Source organism: Bactrocera latifrons, unplaced genomic scaffold (assembly GCF_001853355.1).
Source record: "Bactrocera latifrons isolate USDA-ARS-PBARC rearing strain unplaced genomic scaffold, ASM185335v1 scaffold_14, whole genome shotgun sequence".
Classification (NCBI taxonomy): Eukaryota; Metazoa; Arthropoda; class Insecta; order Diptera; family Tephritidae; genus Bactrocera; species Bactrocera latifrons.
In genome coordinates, this window is record NW_017534852.1 from 1,952,969 (window position 1) to 1,974,124 (window position 21,156).

Below are 21,156 nucleotides of genomic sequence, written 5' to 3' on the forward strand. Positions count from 1 at the left end.
CGCTTACGTAGCGTGTATCTCTATGATCCAGTAAGTATGTACTAAGTAAGAAGATAGAAAATAATCTGTTTCAACTTAATAATTTCGATCAAGGACTGCAAATGACTTTTCCACCATGAACAATTAAGGGAAATACTCTTTATTTACGTTCTGTAATTTAATTTTTTATGTTTCCTTTACTAAAAAAATAATAATTCTTGTCAGATTAAACTTTTTCTCTGTCATCAGACAAAGCACTTGTCACGAAAACAATGTGAGTCACTGCTTTTCAAAAGGCGACGGTGTTCTGTAATCAACAGATTATGGATTGATCACTTTGGTGCATTTATGATAGCAGCCCCGATTCGGTTCCATGCTCACTGCAAACTTGATCTATAAATGTAATAAAGATGCGTAGCTCTCTTACATCTATTGTTATTGTTAAAAGTTCAGTCTGAATCTGCAGCACGAAGGTGGTCCGATAAGTACTCAACCAATCAAAATAGTTAACGAAATTTTTGAAAAAAATGGCGATTGCTCCTCAAAATAGTCTCAGAGTCTTCGATACTATGAGCCGCGTTGGTCCAACTTGTTTAACCCTTCTGAATAATTAATTTTTGATATTTAGAAAGCGTTAGATCTCAGTGATAGTTTTGTAGTCGATGTAGATGTACTGTTCTGTGTGTAGAAAACGACAGACTTTATCTTTATTTAATTATTAAACTAATCTTGACCTTCTTCGGAGCAGATTCACTGTACGAAGTCGGTTTAAATCGGTTTTTATACTTGATATACATATGGTGTATAATAGCACGTTTCGTCGACGGTCATGATCAAATTGCGCTTAAAAAGCGTAAAATACTGTTTTGAAATTGTGAGCTAACGCGGCAGCCATTGCGCCGACAATTTTTTCAAGTCCGGTATGACACTATGAGTGTTTTGCCATGGGTACTACTTCACCTACCTCGCGCCACTGAATCTCCTGTCTGCCATTACGAGATTATTGTTTTTTGTTAAATTATTCTCCGTTCTATCCGGTTCCGGACACCTAGGCGGGACAAATAAGATAATTTTTTACTGCTGTCATCGAGTTATAGTAAACACCCAGGCCCGCTCTGCATTGACTGTACGATTTATCAGACCGCCTTCGTATTTATACGTCACATATGAGCGCTCATTAACTGTTAATATGTTCATTAGGAAGGGTCTGGGCATCAAAATCAAAACCTGTTGCATTTAAATAATTTCACAGGAGTTAATTGTGTACAATGAACGTCACAGATTTAAGCATGATTGATTTTTAAGGAGCTTTTTCATTACAGAAATATATATGAAGATATTTGTCTATGCCTGCTGAGGCTCGGAGACGGTTCGTTAGGTTAGATTAAGATAGGTAAGTAAACTGATTTCTTATAAGGTCATGAATGAGTCAAATTAGACAGCCTGGTCGTTGTGAGGCTTAGAAGTCCTAGGTATGGATCAAAAAGACCGTTACATATTGAAAAAAACGCCTAGAGTACAAATTTATTGAGTCGGCTAATATCAATTGCAGCCGATTCACCAATAATCAGCTATAAATTACAAATTTAAGTCCGGCGTATGTCCTTGCTAAACAATCGCTCTAAGAAATAATGTTCCAAAACTTATTACCCCCATATGAAGGGCACGTTTGTATGAAAACTGAAAGTTAAAATTTTCCAACTCTGGAATTGTGAAAAAAGTTGTCCCCCACAAAAATTAAAAAAAAATTAGCGCTAATTTTCAATCCGTTTCGTAGCCTAAGGCCGCCTCTAGTATATAAAAATGCACGGCATGCAGATGCTGTTACACGAAGCCATCTGAATTGCAATGATTTATTTGTGTGGCCTTCGTTCTGTCACATCGTTGTTTCGCTTGTGACTTCTTATGTTGACGATGTCAAAGACTTCTCCGCTTATCATTTCCAGCGGCGCTCGTGGTCAGTTGAGAACGTGTATGAATGGTTGTATGTGCTGTGTGTAAACAACACAAATCAATTGATTGTTTGTGAGGTGCATTGATCTACTTGTGCGCTTGTTCATATATATGTACATACATATTTAAACATACAAAAATGCACATATGTAAATATGTAGAAATGTATCAATATGTTTATTAAAGAAATAAAATGCATTTCTATAAGAATGCTGAAATCTTTATGTGAGTAAATAATCAGTGCGAATACTTAATATGCCCATTCCGCTGCTAACCTACATATGCATATATATGTATGTATATAGTATGTGAATGGTAATTATGTACATATGTGCACATGCATAGCAAGCAGATATTTATTCTGCATAGCTTGTATTTTTTTTTATAAATTTGGTGCACTTCGCTGCTGCCCACAACTCAAAAGCGATGCTTTCAGTACAAATTCGACACTTAACTGGTATAGTATGGGCACACTGGACCAGCAGACAGACATTATGCTTTCCTTTAATTTCATACGAGGAATGCTGTTATTGTTTAACCTATTGCTTTGGGTGAGTAAGAGGAGTGTTGCAAACACCCTGATAAATACAAACTCTAAGTTTTATTAGTATATAAAAAAAATAATAATATTTTTATAATTTTTCCAGTTTGCCGGTCTCTTAATAATCCTAACGGGCATTTGGTTACAAACGGATTTTCAAAACTATTTGAAGATCAGTAGCGGTTACTCGATCTATGTGCCCTACCTGTTGCTCATCGTCGGCGGCATCTTGGTGTTTGCTGCTTCGTTGGCCTGCTCGTGTATCGTGAAGGTAGATGCGACGATGCTGGTAATTGTAAGTATCAGTAATGATTACTTTTTATATTTAGTTAGAATTTATTATTATTAATTTTACAGTATGGCGGTTTCCTCATTGCTGCCATGTTCACTTTGATATTAATGTCCATCTACATATACACTTATAAGGATAGTGTGATAACTGAGTTACCGGCCGGTATTGAACGGGAGGTTAACAACTATAATGCCTACAAAAATGACCCTTTTCTTGCGAATAACGCAACTCTCATCGATTATATACAGAATAATGTAAGTGTGTGTGAGTTAAAAGTGGAGCTTAGTTAGAAGGGTTACCGGATACCAAAATTCGTAAGGATAAGTTTTCAGAAGCATGTATGATAAATAACAAAAATTCCGAAACTTGTATTTTTAAAACCTGAAATTTTTGCAAAAAAATCCCGAAATTCACAAAATTTAATTCTCGGGATCCCGACTGTGAAATCCCGAAATTCGTATTTTTATATCCCGAAATTTGTGAAAAAATACTATAAAATATAAATAATAAAATTTCGATATCGACATTATCATTACATTCAAAACACTGGAATCGCAAATTGTTTACAACGTATTGCAAAATGCCGAAATTCATACATTGAAAATCCGAAAATCTTAAATGCATAAAAAATCACGAAATCTCGAACTGCTTACAGCTCTCAACTAATACTATCGTGAAATCCCGAAATGCCTACATTGAAATCTTGAAAATCTTGCAGCGCATAATACCAAATGGGAATAATTGTTATTAGTGCTAACTGTTTAAATCTCGGGATCCCGAAAATTGTGATGTGAAATCTTAGAATCGCTAAAAGGTCATAATCGCTTAATATAAATATTTGTGTATTCCCGAATTTTCAAATCGTTTAAAGCTCTTAACTGATATTATGAAATCCCAATATTCGTATATTGAAATCCTGAAAATCTTAAAGTGTTTCATACATAATGAGAATAATGTTTTTTAGTGTTAACGTTTTCAATCTCCGAATCTCATGTGTGAAATTTTAGAATCAGGAAACATGATAATGGAATAAATATCTACGCCGCTGAATCTGAACAATTACATCTCAAAATTCCCACCAAAACCGAAAACCCGAAAATCTTAAAGTGTTCAATATTTAATGAGTTTTTACTAGTTATAACTGTTTAAATCTGAAGAAGAAGTTTTAGAATATTGAAAACGTAATAATCGAATTAATATTCATGCCACTGAATCTCGGCATTTAAGTTCCAAAATTACTGAACTGAAAACCACGAGAAACTCCGGCTACATCGAAGCGTATTTTTTATAGCCAAAACGGAGAAATAATCATTCTGATTTAAACTTGCTGTCAGTTTGCGCTCAGAAATCGACGCTTAAATAAATGAAATGATTTTGAAGGATCGGTGATTAACGTTATGTTGTTGAGCTTGTGAATAATTGAAGAACATTAGACTGCAACAGTTACATATATGATTATCTCCAATGTTAGACAAAGTGAATACTTCGAGGTATTATTTGGTATTTTTTGTAGCAATCGCGAATTGGTTTTGCTCGGATTCATAATCACAGATAGAATATTATTTCAACGGCTTGATATTGCAGATTCCATAATAAAATACGTTTTTTTTTTACCCATTTTTTCAAAAAAATTTGCGTTGTGGTTATATCTAACTTATTGTCTAAAAATTGAAAATAAGCGCTAACTACAAAATATATGAATTAACTTGTAGTGGAGACTATGCATAAAAACGGCATTCACTTTCCAGCTTGCCTAGTATTCTGCCTTATACATGTACATATGTGTGAATGTACATAAAGAATTCAATATATGTATACAGAGATTATTTTAAAACCAATAACTTCACGCTATCTCTGGAGTCGTAGCTAAATATAACTACTTTCAGCAGGAGTTGCACCTTCAATAAGTATATAAGGAAAGAAGAAGTAAGCTATCAGTAAACAAATAAATAAATAAATATGAAGAAAATTATATTCGAAACCAGATAAGATTTCTCAATAAAGAAAGAAAGCATGTTTACATAATGCAAAGTGACCCACACGGGTGGTCACAGCGCTGATAAGCCATGTCTGCAACATATATAGTATATAAATCAGTTGCAGAAAAAGCGAGAGAAAGATTTTCATGTTCCCAAATTTAATTATTTTTGTTTTTACGATTGTATGTATAATAATATTGATGATAACATTTTTTCTCTCTTAAAAAATTTACATAATTATACATATGTATGTATATACCAATTTAAATCTATACCTAGACCAATTTCATTCATATTCAGTGTTAAATCAAATTATGTTTTAGAAAACAGATTCATACAATTTTATCCATTTTTGGAACCACTACGTATTACTACTACAAAAAGATGTTCTCTGTGTTCCATTAAGATATGTGAGGTATATTTCGGCAATATTCACTCGATTTTATCTTTTTTTGTATAAGATATGATGTTATTAGAAAAATGCCTTCTCTGAGTTTCATTAAGATAACTCACACATTGAATGAGTCTGACATAGGTCCTGGATTCAACATAGTCGGTCCTCTCGTAAAATTTCACCATCAGTGTAAAGTTTAAGTCAGGGGCATTATTTTTATTTACTAATTAATCGCATTTTTAGTAATTTCTTATATCTCACATGATACCTTTTTTTTTTTTTTTTTTTTTTTTTTTTTTTTTTTTTTTTTTTTTTTTTTTTTTTTGTTTTATTTTTTTTTTTTTTTTTTTGATTTTATTTTACTACCTTTCAGCTCGAATGTTGTGGCGGCAAAAACCATCTGGATTGGCCGAAAGATTCGCTACCGAACTCATGTTGCTGGGACAGCGGCGCAAACAAGAATTGTTCGGGTAACCAATTTGGACAACTGCATGAAGTGGTGAGTTTAAAAAAAAATACTTCAAACGAAAGTTACTTACGAAAATGTATAGCGATCTAAACTCAAAGTAAATAGTAGTAGTAGGTTGAACAGATTTGAATATATTTTCGAATATAAATACAACGCCATGATTTCTACCCTGTGTATCGATCGTTTGATAATATTGTTTGATTGTGTTGCCACCTATATTCTCATTACAAAAATTAAGGAAATAAAACATTCGTAATAAATGAATAGGTTTAAAAGAATTTCATAATTAAGATATTATTAGAAAGTTTGCCATCTGTTTTAAAATGATAAATAAATTCAATCTTGTCTTGTCCTCCATAACTTAAGAACCAGAACAATGTTTACAAATCGTTTCGCTGAATTTATGGTCAACATAATAGGCCTACTGAGCGTATTATTCGCCGCACCATCACCCATTTTGAGGCCAAGCATTTATTATTGGATAATATTCGACCGAATAGACCTTGTCCAGCACGCAGTGAAGAATACATAGCAGCCGTAGCTGAGAGTGTACACGAGGACCGTGGAAAGTCGATTCGGTACCGTTCGCAGAAACTTGGACTGACGTATAGAACGAGTTAGCCCATTTTAGGTCGATATTTTAAACTGAAATCGTACAAAATGCAGATTGTGGAAGAACTAAAGCCACTCGACTTTCCAAGGGACATCGCTTCGCTCTATGTTCTTTTGAAAAGTTCCAAAAAGATCTGACGTTTTCGAGCTAAACTTTGAAGATCATGATCTGTGCGACATTTGGTTTCAACAAGATGGCGCCACTTCCCACACACCGCATTAATTAATGGATTTATTGAGAGAACACTTCGAAGAACATATTATTTCACGTTTTGAGCCGGTCGATTGGCCAAAAAGATAGAGCGCTATCACACCGTTAGCATTTTTCTTGTGAGATATGTAAAGTCTGAATTCTATGTTGAAAATCCCGCTTCAATACAGTAAACATTACGCGTGTCATTTGACAGTTGCCAGTCGAAATACTCGAACGAGTCATCGATAATTGAACCATCTTAGCCGTAGCCACGCCCAACATTTCAAAGATACAATGTTCAAAAAAAAAAAATGCAAAATTATGTTCATGTTCTTTGGAATGAGAATATATGTAATGTGTTCCCCCCCAGTGGGGAATCTCGAAATGAATGACTCTTTTTAAAAAAGAAAGTGTAATATTCCTAATACGCGTACAACCTGTGATTCATTTCACAAACCCATGAGGTTCTACAAATTTCTTGTTTTTAATACACTACATACTTATACCTAAGAATGTTTAATTCAAATATTTCAATCTTTATTTCAGGGTTGTTTGCCTAAATTGATACGACTTATCAACACAAATCTCACCAGCATTGGCGTAATGCTTTCGGTCTTGGCTTTATTTCCGCTTTTTGCTATGGTCTTTTCCTACTCGCTGGCTTCGGCAAGTAGAAGAATTGGCTACCAGCCGATCGGATGAGTTCTCGCGTGATTCAATATAACAAATATTTCTTGTTGTATAAATTTCATGTATTTTCTTCTAATTTAAGTCTGATTAAAATATACGCACGGATTTCACTATAAATTTAAATATGGCTTTTAATGGTAAATAAATATAATAAATAGCTTACAAACAAGCGTAACGCTAATGTAATAACATACATATAAACACATACATAAGCATATGTAGCTGTGTGTCGAACTTTGCGAATCGGTAGTTTTCGTGTCTAAACGCACTTTGACACACCTCGAAAACATAAAAAAAAAATATACAAATTTGACAAATGCACAATAATACAAATACAATAATGAGTTGGAGACGCTTATACAACACATAACTTATGCTAATTCTTTGCCGCATTACAAAGCAATGACAGATTGCCTTCGATGGCATTTAGGCGCGTTATCGAGAGGCTCTGTGTCTGTGGCGCATAGGTGGACTGTGTAGCGCAGGTGGCCGGAGGTAGCGTTTTTAGGCTATCATTTGAACGGAAACCTATAAATTTGCAAATAAATAAGTAACAGTTTAACATATGTATATCTCATGTGTCTAAATAGAATACCACCAACCTAATTTAAAGAGTATTGCATGCCAGATGCGCTTCTTGAAGACGAATATAAAGAAGACGAAAACACCCAAAAGCACATTGAAGGAATCGCTAACGACCCAAAAGAACACTTTCTTGCGATCGTATAAAACGATGCTCAATATTTCCATGAACCACGTAATGCCCATAACAATGAACAGTTTCGTATTCATGGCAAAACGCGCCTTATCCACGAAGAAACGTCGTCGCATAATCGGTTTTTCGACATTTGAACTTTGCATGCGGAAAATTTCACGTTTCACGCGATTACAGTACCGTAGTGTTAGTAGAAAGAGCGCAAAGTTGAAGAGCGAGAGCACACCAATCGGTCCGGAGAAGAAGAGCAAATTTGCCGAAGCAAAAGTACCATCTGAAATAGAAGATTTTTTTTTAATGATTTTTTTCTTTTAATTAATTGGGTAAGAGAGCACAGCGCAATAGCTGTACTTACAAGTGAACCAGCAGCGACCCTGCTTGAAGTTCGGACGTAAATTTTCATTGGTCAGTAAATCCGATTTGGCCAGCGTCACTGTGATGGTCGTCATGAGCGTGGGTAGCCCCCAACCATAGAGTGAGTAGAGTATGAAACGTCCCATATCCTTTGTCTGGAAACCACGTTTCTTTTTTGCGGATCTATAAAGAAGAAAAAAATAATTATTTGTTACTCGTCAATATTATTAAATATCGTAAATCGTTATTAAAGTATTCTAATGAGAAAGAATAATGGTCTAGTATTGTTTTCTAAACTTCACAAGATTGTTATAGATCTGAACTATTTGCACAGGAGTTCTAATACCAAATATATCGAAGCGCTAATTCTCAGTTCCACATTTACTGATGTATAACATATCAAACATATACGAAATAGTCTAAGATTGAGCTAAGTTATCCTTTCCCAGAAAAGTTAAGTAAATTTAATCTGTGGGGTTTCTGTGGTTAAAGGATTATATCAACCTTTAAATTATTATGATATGTATGTATACGGTTTCTAAAGACGCCAGCGATTTCAGAGAATAAGCTCCACTTGCCTTTTAGTACTTCGGTATTTTTTAGGACCGCCACCACTTCTCATTTAGTTTGATGATGATATTAACAAGCTTTGACGTTTCGATTTTTCAGTTCATGATGGAATTTGTGCGGATATTTCATTACCGGCGTCACTTAACACAATAATAACATAAGTAAGGAGTAACTTAAGATTCCTCAATATTAAAGTAATTTAATACTCAATCTACTAGGATATATAATATTACCGCTTTATATCTATGCCGAATAATATGCATTAAAAGTTCCGAAAGAGTACACTCATGCAAAGTATAAATGTTGCTAAAAACCATTAAAAAGCAATTTGCAGCTTCCTATATTCTCCAAAACTTTTTGGCAATAACGTTTTGGGTTAAATCTATTAGGTTGTAAGTAAAAATTTGCTGGACCAATTGCAGGTATAGCGGCCGGCAAGGATTAGGTTGGTAGGGTGGATGACTGGCGACATAACTAGGTATTTAGGTGGGCTATTGTGAAATCACCGGGACTCAAATGCCTTCACTATCAAGTTTTCTCTGAACCACCACATGGTCTTTATGGAGTTCATCAAGTAGAAAACTTTTATATGTACAACTTTCAAGACATCATCAAGAAAACCTAAATAGCTAGAGATTATGAAATGCTAATTCGAGGATTGCTATACAAATACGTCGACGAAGGACTGATAAGCATGTATCAGCTTCTTTGTAGAATATTGCTCCTCAGAACTCCTCAACATCGCATATAAAGTTCTATCGAGCGTATTGTGTGAAAGATTAAAAAACACAGTCAACAAACTGATTGGACCTTATCAGTCCGACCAGATATTCACCATAAGCAAAATCTTAGAAAATACCCGTGAAATGAGGATCGGCACACACCATCTCTTTGTCGATTTCAAAGCTGCTTTTAACAGCAGGAAAAGGTACTATCTTTATACCATGAATGAATTATCTATAGCAATGTCAGCCTCGAGATCCAGCGCAGAATAACTCTTACCAGCAGGTGTTACTGCGGACTGAGTAGGCAATAGAGAAGTAAGTCCTCTTTTGACGAACAAAGACCAAACTCTATAAGTCATTTATTATTACCATACTGCTATATGGTGCAGAGGAGGAGGAGAAGAAGGACCTTGCTGCACTTGGTATCTCGAATTGGCGCCAAATTGCAAAAAAAAAAAAAAACGACTGGTGCGTTGTTGTTAGCTCGTGTCTACGCCAACAAAGTAAAGGAATCCAGTAATTACGCATTCAGAAAGTGAAAGAGAGTGAAGTCAAAAGTAAAAAAGCTGAAATAAGCTTGTGGCGATTATTCATCAAAACCTCACAGTTTGATAAGGAATTTAAAAACTAATGACTTATATGAGCAAACGAAAACTATAATAGGAGCAGCAATATATCATGAAGTACCGCAATAAACGGAGGTTTATTACCGTAGCACAATAAATATCCCTGTGTGTTTACGTAGTCAAATATACATTACTCTTCCTTCCGGCTACTTAGTGAAGCGCACAGTAAAAATTTTATTACCTAAACTTGTGTACTTAGGAATGTATATGCTGGCTATTGGCTTATAAGGTGCTGCGCCCAAAATCCATGGCACTTTTTCTAATGATCTTTACCGAATAATTGATTTTATGAATTATTGTCTCGTCAATATTTGCTATGCTTACGTTGCGGTTTAACAGCCGGATAGTTACATACACTCATAGATGCATATGATTATAATAGGGTCCTAAATATATCCACAGCTGGATACATTGCTAATATATTTTCGGTACTAAATGATTAATTAATTGTTTGATTGCGACTAATGGCTCTTGAATAGATGGGCATTGGTGGCGAAGACTGTTAGGCAACTGATGGTTTGTCAAGCGTGTGATGTATCGCACAATAAAATAATTGCACATATTTACTTGACATTTTCATCTTTTTACTTGACGCAACATTATACATTCTGATAAAAAAAAGTCCCCATAAATTGTAAATAAAACACAAAACATTTAATTATTAACCAATTTTTACTTTGTCGGCTTCAAAGTAATCTACACCAGATAAAATACACTTAAGCTAATGATTTTTTCCAGTCCTCGAAACACTTTTCATAAGCACTTTTTTTGGATGGCCTTCAGCTCATTCAGCGAATTATGAACTCATAAACCCAGTCTCTCCATACCTCAAGATGCTTGTTACGGTACCCTTTTTGAAAAAAAAGCGAGCAAGAACACGTTTCATAACAAAATTTTACACCAAAATAATTCGAACGGAGTCGCGAGAGATGTCGAGCTCTCTTACCATCTTTCTAACATTTGCCTGACTATTTCCAAGCACCATATCTTTTTTGGGCATATGTAAAACGATCTCTTGACCGTCTTAGAATTCTTTGTACCACTCGCAGGTTTGTGTTTTTGATAAAACTAAACCAAAACCCGTAAGTCTTTTTCAACATTCTCAACGATTTCGCACACGAAATTTGGCTATAAATACAAAATTTGAGACAAATTCTTTGTTCGATATTTTTATCGATTTTTATTTATTTCTTTATTTTTATAGAAATCGCGTCGCACTACTGAGGTGTACCGACTTAAGCGGCTGCTGTAAACAAACTGGTTGAGAGACCACGGTCATATTTGACATTATAATTAAGGACATTTTTTTGAAATATCATAATATTATATATGAATTTAATTAAAATTTTCGGGTGTTTTTTTTTGTCACAATTTGACTGGCTTGTTGAATTTTTAATCAGGTCGCTTGTTCGGCACGAAAATTAAAGAGCACACACGAACTTCTTGCAAATTCAAATTACAAGCGGGTTGTTTTGAAAATAAAATCTATCTTAAGTGGATTGACGTTAGTCAGTTTAGATTGCAGTGGAGCTTAGTTGTAGTGAGGAATATTCACGATAGTTCGACCATGAAGTAAGCCTCTGCACGGCTTGTTTTAATGGTCTATGTCTGGTGCAAATCGTAATCAAATCATTTCGATGTAAATATTAAAGAAATATATTTGATGTATGTAAGTCTGGCTTATTTTCTAACCAATATTGAAACTGGGGTTTGCCAGAGATGGTGCAACTTGGTTATTATTCCATTGGTCTAATATTTCGAACATGCGTCTGCTACTGTTCGTGCTCGTTTTTTTCGGCATATGTCTTTATGCCTGAAACAGTGCTTTCCTAAAAAAGTCTTTATTTCCTTAATATGAAGAAAAATTCAGCCGATAAGCATCGAAATTTGGTACAGGTTTCGCCAAAAGTGTTTTTTTTTTTTCAATTTTAAAGTGGTGATTTTCTCTTTGAAGATGAATAACGACTTACACGGCCAAAATAGTTTGAAGATGAGGAACTGGAAGCATTGCTCAGTGAAGATTAATGCCAAATATAAATATATAAAGCTCACAGAATCTTTGAGAGTGATTCAAGCCGCCATTTCAAATTATCAGCACATTCAAAATAAAATAAAATTGGCATACGAATTGAATTCAAAAGATTTTGACGGCGATTTAGTATGTCAGAATGATGTTTGAATTCTATAGTAAGATGTCAGTTTTGCATAGAATAATGATTAATGATGAAAAATGGATCCATTACTAGCGAAATACCCATGCCGTTACTTTTGATTAGAGCTTTAAAAATATACGGATACATCATGCTTAGATAAAATAATGAATTACGTCTACCGCTAGCGATATTTCTTGAAAACTGTATATATATACTCTAGCAAGACTATTAACTTGCCTTTACTATATCTAGAAGTATTGTAAAGGAAGATATTAAAGATATTCTTCTACATATTCTTGGCGTTATTCAAATATTTTTATCGAAATATATTACAAAAAAAAATTTACCAACAGTCGCAGCTTGTGATATTTTATCAATGGCTGAAAAGCTTTTATCACAATAATTCATGAAATATTCTCAAAAACGTTTTTGAGAATGCTACCGTCTATTCCAGTCTTTGGTCGAATAAAAAATACTATGCTCCGCTTATATTTAACCAATTATCGGCAGAACGGATAGTTCTTTTGAGTGAGTACTTTCTAAATTTCTAAGACTTTTCTATTATTTATAAATATATTACATTCCGATTATGAATTTTATGAATAAAATTTTTATAAGTATTGTCAGAACAAAACTCGGAAAATCAGGAGCCAAGTCAGTACATTGTATTATTAAAATATCAAAAAAGGGTTTTCTAATAGTGATCACTCTTCAGAGCATCTTAACAATCATTCGAATGTATTTCGAGCATCATTTAAAATTCCTCCAAGCGTTTCCTCGACTGACTGAAAATTTGGAACATTTTAGTTCTCCCTATTTTTGCTTTTGACTATAAATACATAATAGCATAAAAACATAAAACTTTAACCGTTAGTACCTTCGAAAATATTATATTTAAATCGTTATTAAATCTTTGTGGAAGAACATTTAAATTCCTACAAAAACCACGAAACGAAATATTTTTTTCAAGTAGTCTGAAGCGATGTACAAATGTTTATATCTTATAATAAGAAAAGGAATAAAAAACCGTTCAGCGGATGACCTTGCCATTAAAATTAAGATCACATACTTGGATAGCCTATTTTAGAGGTGTCAACCTATTTTACAGAGCACGAAGCGAAAAACATTTTGACCCCCCCTTAGTATATACGTAAAACATAGTTATCAATTATTTGCTTCCCTATTTCCGTTGTAGTCTCTTACTTTCAATTGGTATTATTTGCACATATCAACTTCAAAGCAATGTCAATAAAAACTGAATTGAGTGCAAATAACGATAAATTACAAGGAACACTCACCCAAACGTCTGCCATATATCGAAGCACATTACATTCATCCAGGCAAATGCAGCCATGAGGCAAAAGTATATGAAATAACCTAAAAAGATAAAAAAGATAATGCAAGAATTATGCATTTTGCATTAAGTATTAATTAGAGTTAGCATTTGCAACATAAAATATACATTTTATTATTGCACAAACAGGCATTCCTATAAACACATTATAGACTCATGATCCACTCACCGGAGGCGAAGCACATATCATCGTTGTTGATGGGTACGAGTTGACCCAATGCAATGCCCAAATAAGCCGCAAATAAATTGCTCACTAAACAGATTAAAATTTTTCCCGGCAAATTGCGTAAGCGCGAAATGGATAAGTACACGCCCAGTGTGAGTGCATAGAAGGAGCATGAGATCAATAGACCGATGGGGTACATTTTGAAACGTATCTTTTCATTGCCAACCACTTTCGAGTCGAAACACAGGAATGTGTAGAGCTAATACATATGTTGGGGTAAGGAAAGAGAACAAATGTCAGCTATTTTTACAGATTTTCTATAATTGGTTGTTTTAAATTCTCTTAATTATATACGTACCTACCTTCTGTTCGCCAAATGTCGAATTTCGTATCTTTTCTACACAATACTGGTTGTTCGTGTAGTTCTTCGTGCTGGAGGCAACGTAAAGCGAGCCATCATTCGAGTTGATAATGTGCGCATCGGAGCTGTAGAGATCGGGATTTAGCAGGAAACGCTGACAGTCCAAACCGCGTAGAATGCCAAACACTTGAAAGAAAATAATTTTATAATTATTAGGATGAGTGAGTTTATTATTATTTAAAAGAGTTACAGAACTGAACACAACTGGCCATGATGTTTATATAAATACAGTTTTTTAAGTAGTTTCTTGAACAAGTCAACCTATTTTTTAAAGATTTCAGCTTAAATATGTGATCTACAACAATATTCACTGTTTCAGGTTGCAGGTTTTGAAAATGTCGACCAATACAAATAAAGGACAATCTAGGACGTAATAAGAAATAAGAAGCTCCTGAGATGATTTGTAAGAATGAAAGAAGCTTGGATTCGTCACTATACGCCTGAGCCCAATCGGCTGTTTTCGGAATGGCTAACCCGTGAAAGTCTTTTGAGACGTCCTTATTTGTTTTGAAGTCACATGGAATTATTTTCATAGATTACCGTGCATTATTAGATCAATTGCAAATAGGAATCATTGTTATATCGAATTTCTCGAAATGAAGGTCATGTCAATGAGTTGATAAATATCCATGCGCATAGATGTCCAGCGTCTCTAAGCATGCTCTGCATTTAGCCGAATATACTTGTTTCTGATGGTACGATATTAAGGGCAGATGATCTGAGCTAACTTCTGCAATATTGCAAAGTTTCATTTTTCCTAGACGTGGGAACTTTGGGTTCTGGACCCTACCAACACTACCTCAAAGTACCTTTGTAGTATGCTCTTTGTAGATAGTGTTCCATGATCTGAGGTGAGGTGCTTCTCTAATGTTCATTGCTTCAAACATCGTTTGAAAGAGATGAATGGTCTGAAACAGCTTTGGGGAATTGTAGTCTGCCTGTTCATTGTTTTTCTATTCCTATATGACTGGGTATCCAAAACAATAGCAGAGATACATACTGAGAGTCCAGATATTATCTGCTTGCATAATCTAACGCAGATAGTCTCAGTATTAACGTTAAAAGCGTGAGCAGCGAAAAACGCTACTCCCTTCGTCAGTTGCCTTCCTTAACGAGCAAAATGTGTCAAAAGTTCAGCCCGTGGTAAAAACGCAGAAATAAGCAGAAAATCGCAGAATCTTTGTTTGTTTCAATTTGAAAAATGTTGCCATTGCTCAATACGGATATATAGTTTTGTACCCATTTAAGTTTTCAATTACAATTTTTCATAATATAAAATATCCAAACTGAAAGCAAACTATTAAATATAATTTATATATTTATAAATAATAGCATTCGGCTGTGATTTTGAGTTATTTTAAGAAATTTTCAAATATTGGTTGTCAAAAAAGTCTTGCGGTATTTTCGCTAGTTGGCGCTGAGAGCGCGTAGTTCTAGTTTTATTCGTCGCATCGGATAATGCTATACCTTTTTGTGTGTAGAGTTAGTCGAAGATGCGCCACGCTCCGGAAGGCCTGTCGTCGAAAATTGCGATAAAATCGCTGAATTGGTCGAAAGAGACCGGCATAGTAGCAGCCGTAGCATCGGCCAAGAGCTGGGCATGAGCCATCAAAAAATTTTATGAATAATTGAAAATTCAATAAAAATACCGCAAAAATACCGCAATTCAAATGCCGTGAATTTCTACGGCATCCTACGGCAAAGAGGAAGGGAGTAGCATATCTCCCATAACATAGGTCGTATTAGCTGACACGGGCCACGGGTTTACGTTTTTGGCTGTTTGCGCTCTAAGAATAACCTGAATTGCTGCTCGGCTGTTCACTAGAATGCTGGATAGAGCAGCAGTCTACTTGGCACCTTCTTTTATGCCCACAATTTCGGCATGAAAGACTGATTTGTAGTCATTTAATATGAAGCTACCTTCTGTGTGGATAACTACAGAAGAAAAAAGTGAACATGGAAGTTTCGCCATTGGAACTGTCGATCATAGAATCATTGAAACTTTCTTCTATACTGGGGAAAGAAAACGTTGTGTTTTGTTACTCACGGATCTTCTTTTCCCGTTCGCATTTGTATTATACGTGTGATTGTAGTGAGCAAATTTAGAATAGTTGGAAGGGAAACTAAGGAACTAAAATAGGAATCTCGGTTTGACTTGTAAAATCTTCTTGTTTGTGAATGAAGCTCATGACCAATGATATTTGCTTTATTCTAAGTTACCTACTAATAAATATATAATTATATACATGCATATATGTATATGTATAAAAATATATATATTTTGTTTTTATGCAGATATTTATAATTGATGAATACACTTTCCATATCGAATAAGCCACCCTTCATTTTGAATTGAAATATTGAAAGCAAACACACCTGGCTAAATAAATTCGAAATTCCTGATAATTTAAAGCGACTGTTTACCTCAAGACATGCAAAATAACGAAACCTACACATGTTACTGTTTACGAATGTATAATAAAGCATTAAGACGGATCGATTTGCTAAACAACGTTATTAATATAAGCGCCAGACATGCCTACGACACGGCTACAGTTGGTTGTTCGATTCCTCAAAAGTCGGTAATTCGAGCACTGATTTAAATTTCTTCTACAAAGAATTTGATATAGCAGCCATACATAATACAAAATACAGCTCTGGTAGCCAGGACTTATAGATCAACAACTATACACTAGTCGCCTTACTCAACGTTAAAAAGCAAAATTTAGTAAATGCATTAAAGTATATATTAAACGTACATAAATAGGTATGTATGTAAATCAACATGTGCGTGCACTATTCTATGAAGTTACCGCAAAGAGTAGTTAAGAATACATTTGTACTACTAATATCGTACCTCCAAGAAGCAGATACCATTTATAATGTGCAAATCTTATATTATAACTATTTGATATATACGTATAAAACTTAATTTCTTGTGTTGTTAAAATGTGTCTGTTTGTGTGCAGTAAACACAATATGTTTTTAGGCGCCTACGAAGTGCTCTGAACGAATAAATAATTAAAACCACAAATGAGGTGCTGTCATGCAGTGAAAAATCGCCAACGGTGCGCTATTTATATATGTACATGTGTACACTGCTATGACAGATTCAGCAGCTGCTGGAATGCCTTTAATATAAACTTTTAATTCAAATTCTTTATTGGAAGAGATGTAAGGGGTGATCCAAGAAGAGGTATTTTTTTCAATAACCTTTCTTTGACAGATCACGCGTGAGACGTGTCAAGCTGTCATCTTATTTTTATTCAGCATTGTTTGGCATTTCATCATGGAAAGACTTAAGATGGTCAACATAATCGGCCTATTGAGTATAATTCGCAACACAATCACCCATCTTGGGACCCAGATAATATAATTGGATAATATTCGACCAAATATACCACGCCCAGCAGCTTGAACTGACGTATGGAACGATTTGGCGCATTTTACGTCCAGCGAAATTTTAAGTCATGTTTCAAGAAGATCCAATGTTTTCGAGCCAAATTTTGTTCTGCGATGAGGCCCATTTTTGGCTGTAAACAAGCAAAGTTGCCGTATTTGGGATGAAAAGCAATCTGAATAGATTCAAGAGAATTTCATCAAAAAAAAAAAAAAAATTACGATTTGGTGTGGTTTGTGAGCTGGTGGAATTATCGCTCAATATTTCTTCAAAAATTATCCTGGTAAGAATGTAACCGTCAATGGCGACCATTCCTCCATTATAACCGACTATTTAATATCTGAAATTGAAGCTTGTGATCTCGCCAACATTTGGTTTCAAAAAGACGCAACCACTTCCTACATATCGCATCAATCAATGGATTTATTGCGAGAACACTTCGGTGAGTAGATAATTTCACATTTGGGTCGGTCAATTGGCCACCAAAATCGTGGGATGTCACTCCGATTGACTTTTTTCTGTGGGGATAGGTAAAGTCTAAAGTCTATGCAGACAATCTCGCTTCGATTCAGGTCTTGGAACAAAACATCACGTGTCAATGAAAATTGGAACCTTCAAAAAATAAATGCCGAAGTATGTTCTTTGAATTATAATAAACATTCAATAATAAATTTGAAATTAATGTGTTTTATCTTTACAAAATTTGAGAACCTTGAAATGGATCACCTTTTATATAAGTATGAATATTTTATCCATATATAACCAGATAGACAAGAGTTCATACATACATATTTACTTTCATACCCATATACTCATACACATATACATGTGAAGTAAGCATATCTTTCTAATTAGGAAAAAGTTTCGGTGGTCGGGTGCTATTCTCGGTAGAGTCATTACTATTATAATTTCCAAACGAATTACATAATAGCTCTAGTAACAAGTCTTTTCTGAATCACGAAATGTGAAACTGAATTCAGAATACTCGGGCTTGAAAATAAAAAAAATTGGGAGAAAATTACTAGCAGGAGTGCTAAAATCGTTGGCATTATATAGTGTAAAAGTAGAAGGATAATAAATGTTATAGACTAATATAATAATGGAACCATTTACTCAGGGCCGTCTTAAGCCATGCGAAGGCCCTAAGGCAAAAGTTATATTGGGCCCCCTGTCATTTTTTATTTAATTTTTTTTTAATAAACAGTTAATAAAGAAAGACATTCAAAAAAAGTTTTTACATTAAACTTAGTATTTTATTAATTCATAAAAATAATTTTTTCTTGACATTCGAGTTACATACATAGGAGAATAGCTTACTTTATAAATTCAATTTTCGAAGTTTCATGGTAGTGAAAATTTTTAAAACATCTTCAAAGTCGATTTTTTCTAATACATCATTTTCTATTGCCATGACAGCTATACTATTTAAGCGATTCTGAGTCATTGATGAACGTAGACAGTTCTTAACTAATTTTAATTTTGAAAAGCTACGTTTACCCGTAGCATTTGTTATCATCAGACATCTATATATTTTCAAGGCTGTCATGACATTAGGAAATTAAAATTGTGACATATTATCAACAATTATTTTGTAAGACTCCTGAGCCGACAAAAAGTTGTTAGATTCTAAATCGTTTAATGTCAGTATAAAATATTTAAAATGTAGCATTTCTTCAGCAAAGTCACATTCAATGTCTTCGAAATAACACTTTCTAAACTTTTCACAAAACTTTGAGTAATTTTTTTTGTTCTTTTTATTTACGCTGCGTCGCGTTCATACATATAATTTTTTTTTTTTGCATCGTCTTTCAACAAGTACAAATTTGTTGTTCTAATTTTTTTAGTGGGCCCCTAAGTACCGATGGGCCCATAGGCACTTGACTTATTTGAATCGAGGCTAAGACGGCATTGCATTTACTCAGAATACCATTATTAAACGACTACGATTTCTCGGACAAAGAAACAGCCTCGCAAAGATGGTAAGTAAAAAATTTACACAAGTTATTGTTATTTAATGAAATCAGTAAAAGAAATCGACTGATGTCAAATGTAAATAAGTAGTTAAAGAGCTCTCATTATGCGTTTACTAGCACAATCCACAGGTTTATCGGCTATGGTTGCTCCAGACGGCTCCGATATATATATACACATCCTCAAAATGAGAAAAATAGTTATACATTTTCTACTAGTATATTGACCTGAAGAATGGCAAGACGTATATAAAGGACCTGCAGTAGTAAATGATTTCTGCAGATTGTTAGACCAACCTAGAAAATGGCGCAAAATAGCCATAGAGCTCAAATCGTCTATCGACGATATACTTGAGGTAGTGTCGGGCGAATAGTAAATGTATCATGATTCCTTATAAAAAAATATATGCGGCAGCAATAGTTCTTAATCAGTTATAGCTTGTTATTATCTTTATGATAAAAAATTGAGTTTAACTCATTTGATTCAGACATAGGAAAGAGTCTATTGTAGAAAATCACTATTTTGTATAATTAAAAATATTATTAGTTATCAACGTAGCTCTAATCATATTTACTCGCTATTTTACAATAATCAAATACATACATACATAAACGGATAAATACTACATGCATATGTACATATGTATGTTTACAGTATGGCATATCAATTATAGATAATTAATATTTTATTTGAATTACATTTATCGGTCACATTTTCATTGTCAAAAACACTTGGGCTACTAAGTAACAGTATTGCGCACTAACAATCTTATCTTCTCCCACTTTTGTGAATCAAGCCAGTTTAAATTATTCTACAAAATCGGCGAGTGATGCATGAACGCAAGAGAATTCAGCTACAAAGATTTGATAATATATATAAGTTCAAGACAAAAGAATAAATCTTTAGAAGTACGACAAGTTTATTAACCGACCATGGGATGTCATCGCAAATATCCTAAGATCAAAAGGAATGGAATTCGGGCAAAGTTAAAATCTCCCTCCATACTTTTTTTTTTCATAATATAGGGAGACGGATACCTGTAGATCTCTGCAAAAGCTCATCGTTATAGTCATTTCTAAGATATAGTGGTATATAATTTTTTCACACCAAGCAATTAATTTGTTTAAGTCTGTATGAAACGGCCATCATTCATAAATTAAAATATATGATTTTAAAAGCTTACACAGTCTGTATATAACACATTTTTTAAAATTCAATTACAGAAGATACATCGTTAATAAATAATAGGAATAGAATCCTTGTGGAAAACCTAATCGTTTTGAAATTTTGTAAACGTCATTTTCTCTTCAAGAAACTGCTCATTTATATAACATATTAGAATTATGTAAATTAAAAAATAGAAAATCTCGTACTTTTAAACTTAAAAAAAAAACTGGTTTAGTTGCTGACTATTCAAAATATTCTAAATTGTGCCGACAATTTGCTGAACTTAACAAAATATGTTATAATAATTATATAAATAAAGTCAAAAATAATATTATACGAAATCCAAAATTGTTCTATGGTTTCGTCAACTCCAAACGCAGGATTTCTAATTTTCCGTCTGCTATGAAATATAAGTCTAGTATGTCCAGTGAC

At 34.0% G+C, this 21,156-nt stretch overlaps 2 protein-coding genes across 2 annotated transcripts in view; one reads left to right on the forward strand and one right to left on the reverse strand.

Annotated features, from left to right (window-relative positions):
• Positions 1 to 2,359: 2,359 nt before the first annotated feature.
• On the forward strand, positions 2,360 to 7,225 carry LOC108965452 (tetraspanin-6-like). Its single transcript, XM_018927883.1, has 5 exons — positions 2,360 to 2,483; positions 2,580 to 2,768; positions 2,831 to 3,019; positions 5,512 to 5,637; positions 6,959 to 7,225. Exons 1-5 carry the CDS (start codon positions 2,397 to 2,399, stop codon positions 7,112 to 7,114), a joined length of 747 nt encoding a protein of 248 aa, XP_018783428.1. The 5' UTR covers positions 2,360 to 2,396; the 3' UTR covers positions 7,115 to 7,225.
• Positions 7,208 to 21,156, reverse strand: part of LOC108965451 (G-protein coupled receptor Mth2) — a 29,467-nt gene continuing 15,518 nt past the window's right edge. Inside the window, exons 2-7 of the mRNA XM_018927881.1 lie at positions 14,128 to 14,312; positions 13,769 to 14,024; positions 13,544 to 13,622; positions 8,173 to 8,354; positions 7,705 to 8,091; positions 7,208 to 7,630 (exon numbers count right to left, since the gene is read on the reverse strand). Of these exons, the coding sequence (XP_018783426.1) occupies positions 7,479 to 7,630; positions 7,705 to 8,091; positions 8,173 to 8,354; positions 13,544 to 13,622; positions 13,769 to 14,024; positions 14,128 to 14,312 (1,241 nt within the window). The 3' untranslated portion in view covers positions 7,208 to 7,478. The remainder of the gene's footprint in view (positions 7,631 to 7,704; positions 8,092 to 8,172; positions 8,355 to 13,543; positions 13,623 to 13,768; positions 14,025 to 14,127; positions 14,313 to 21,156) is intronic.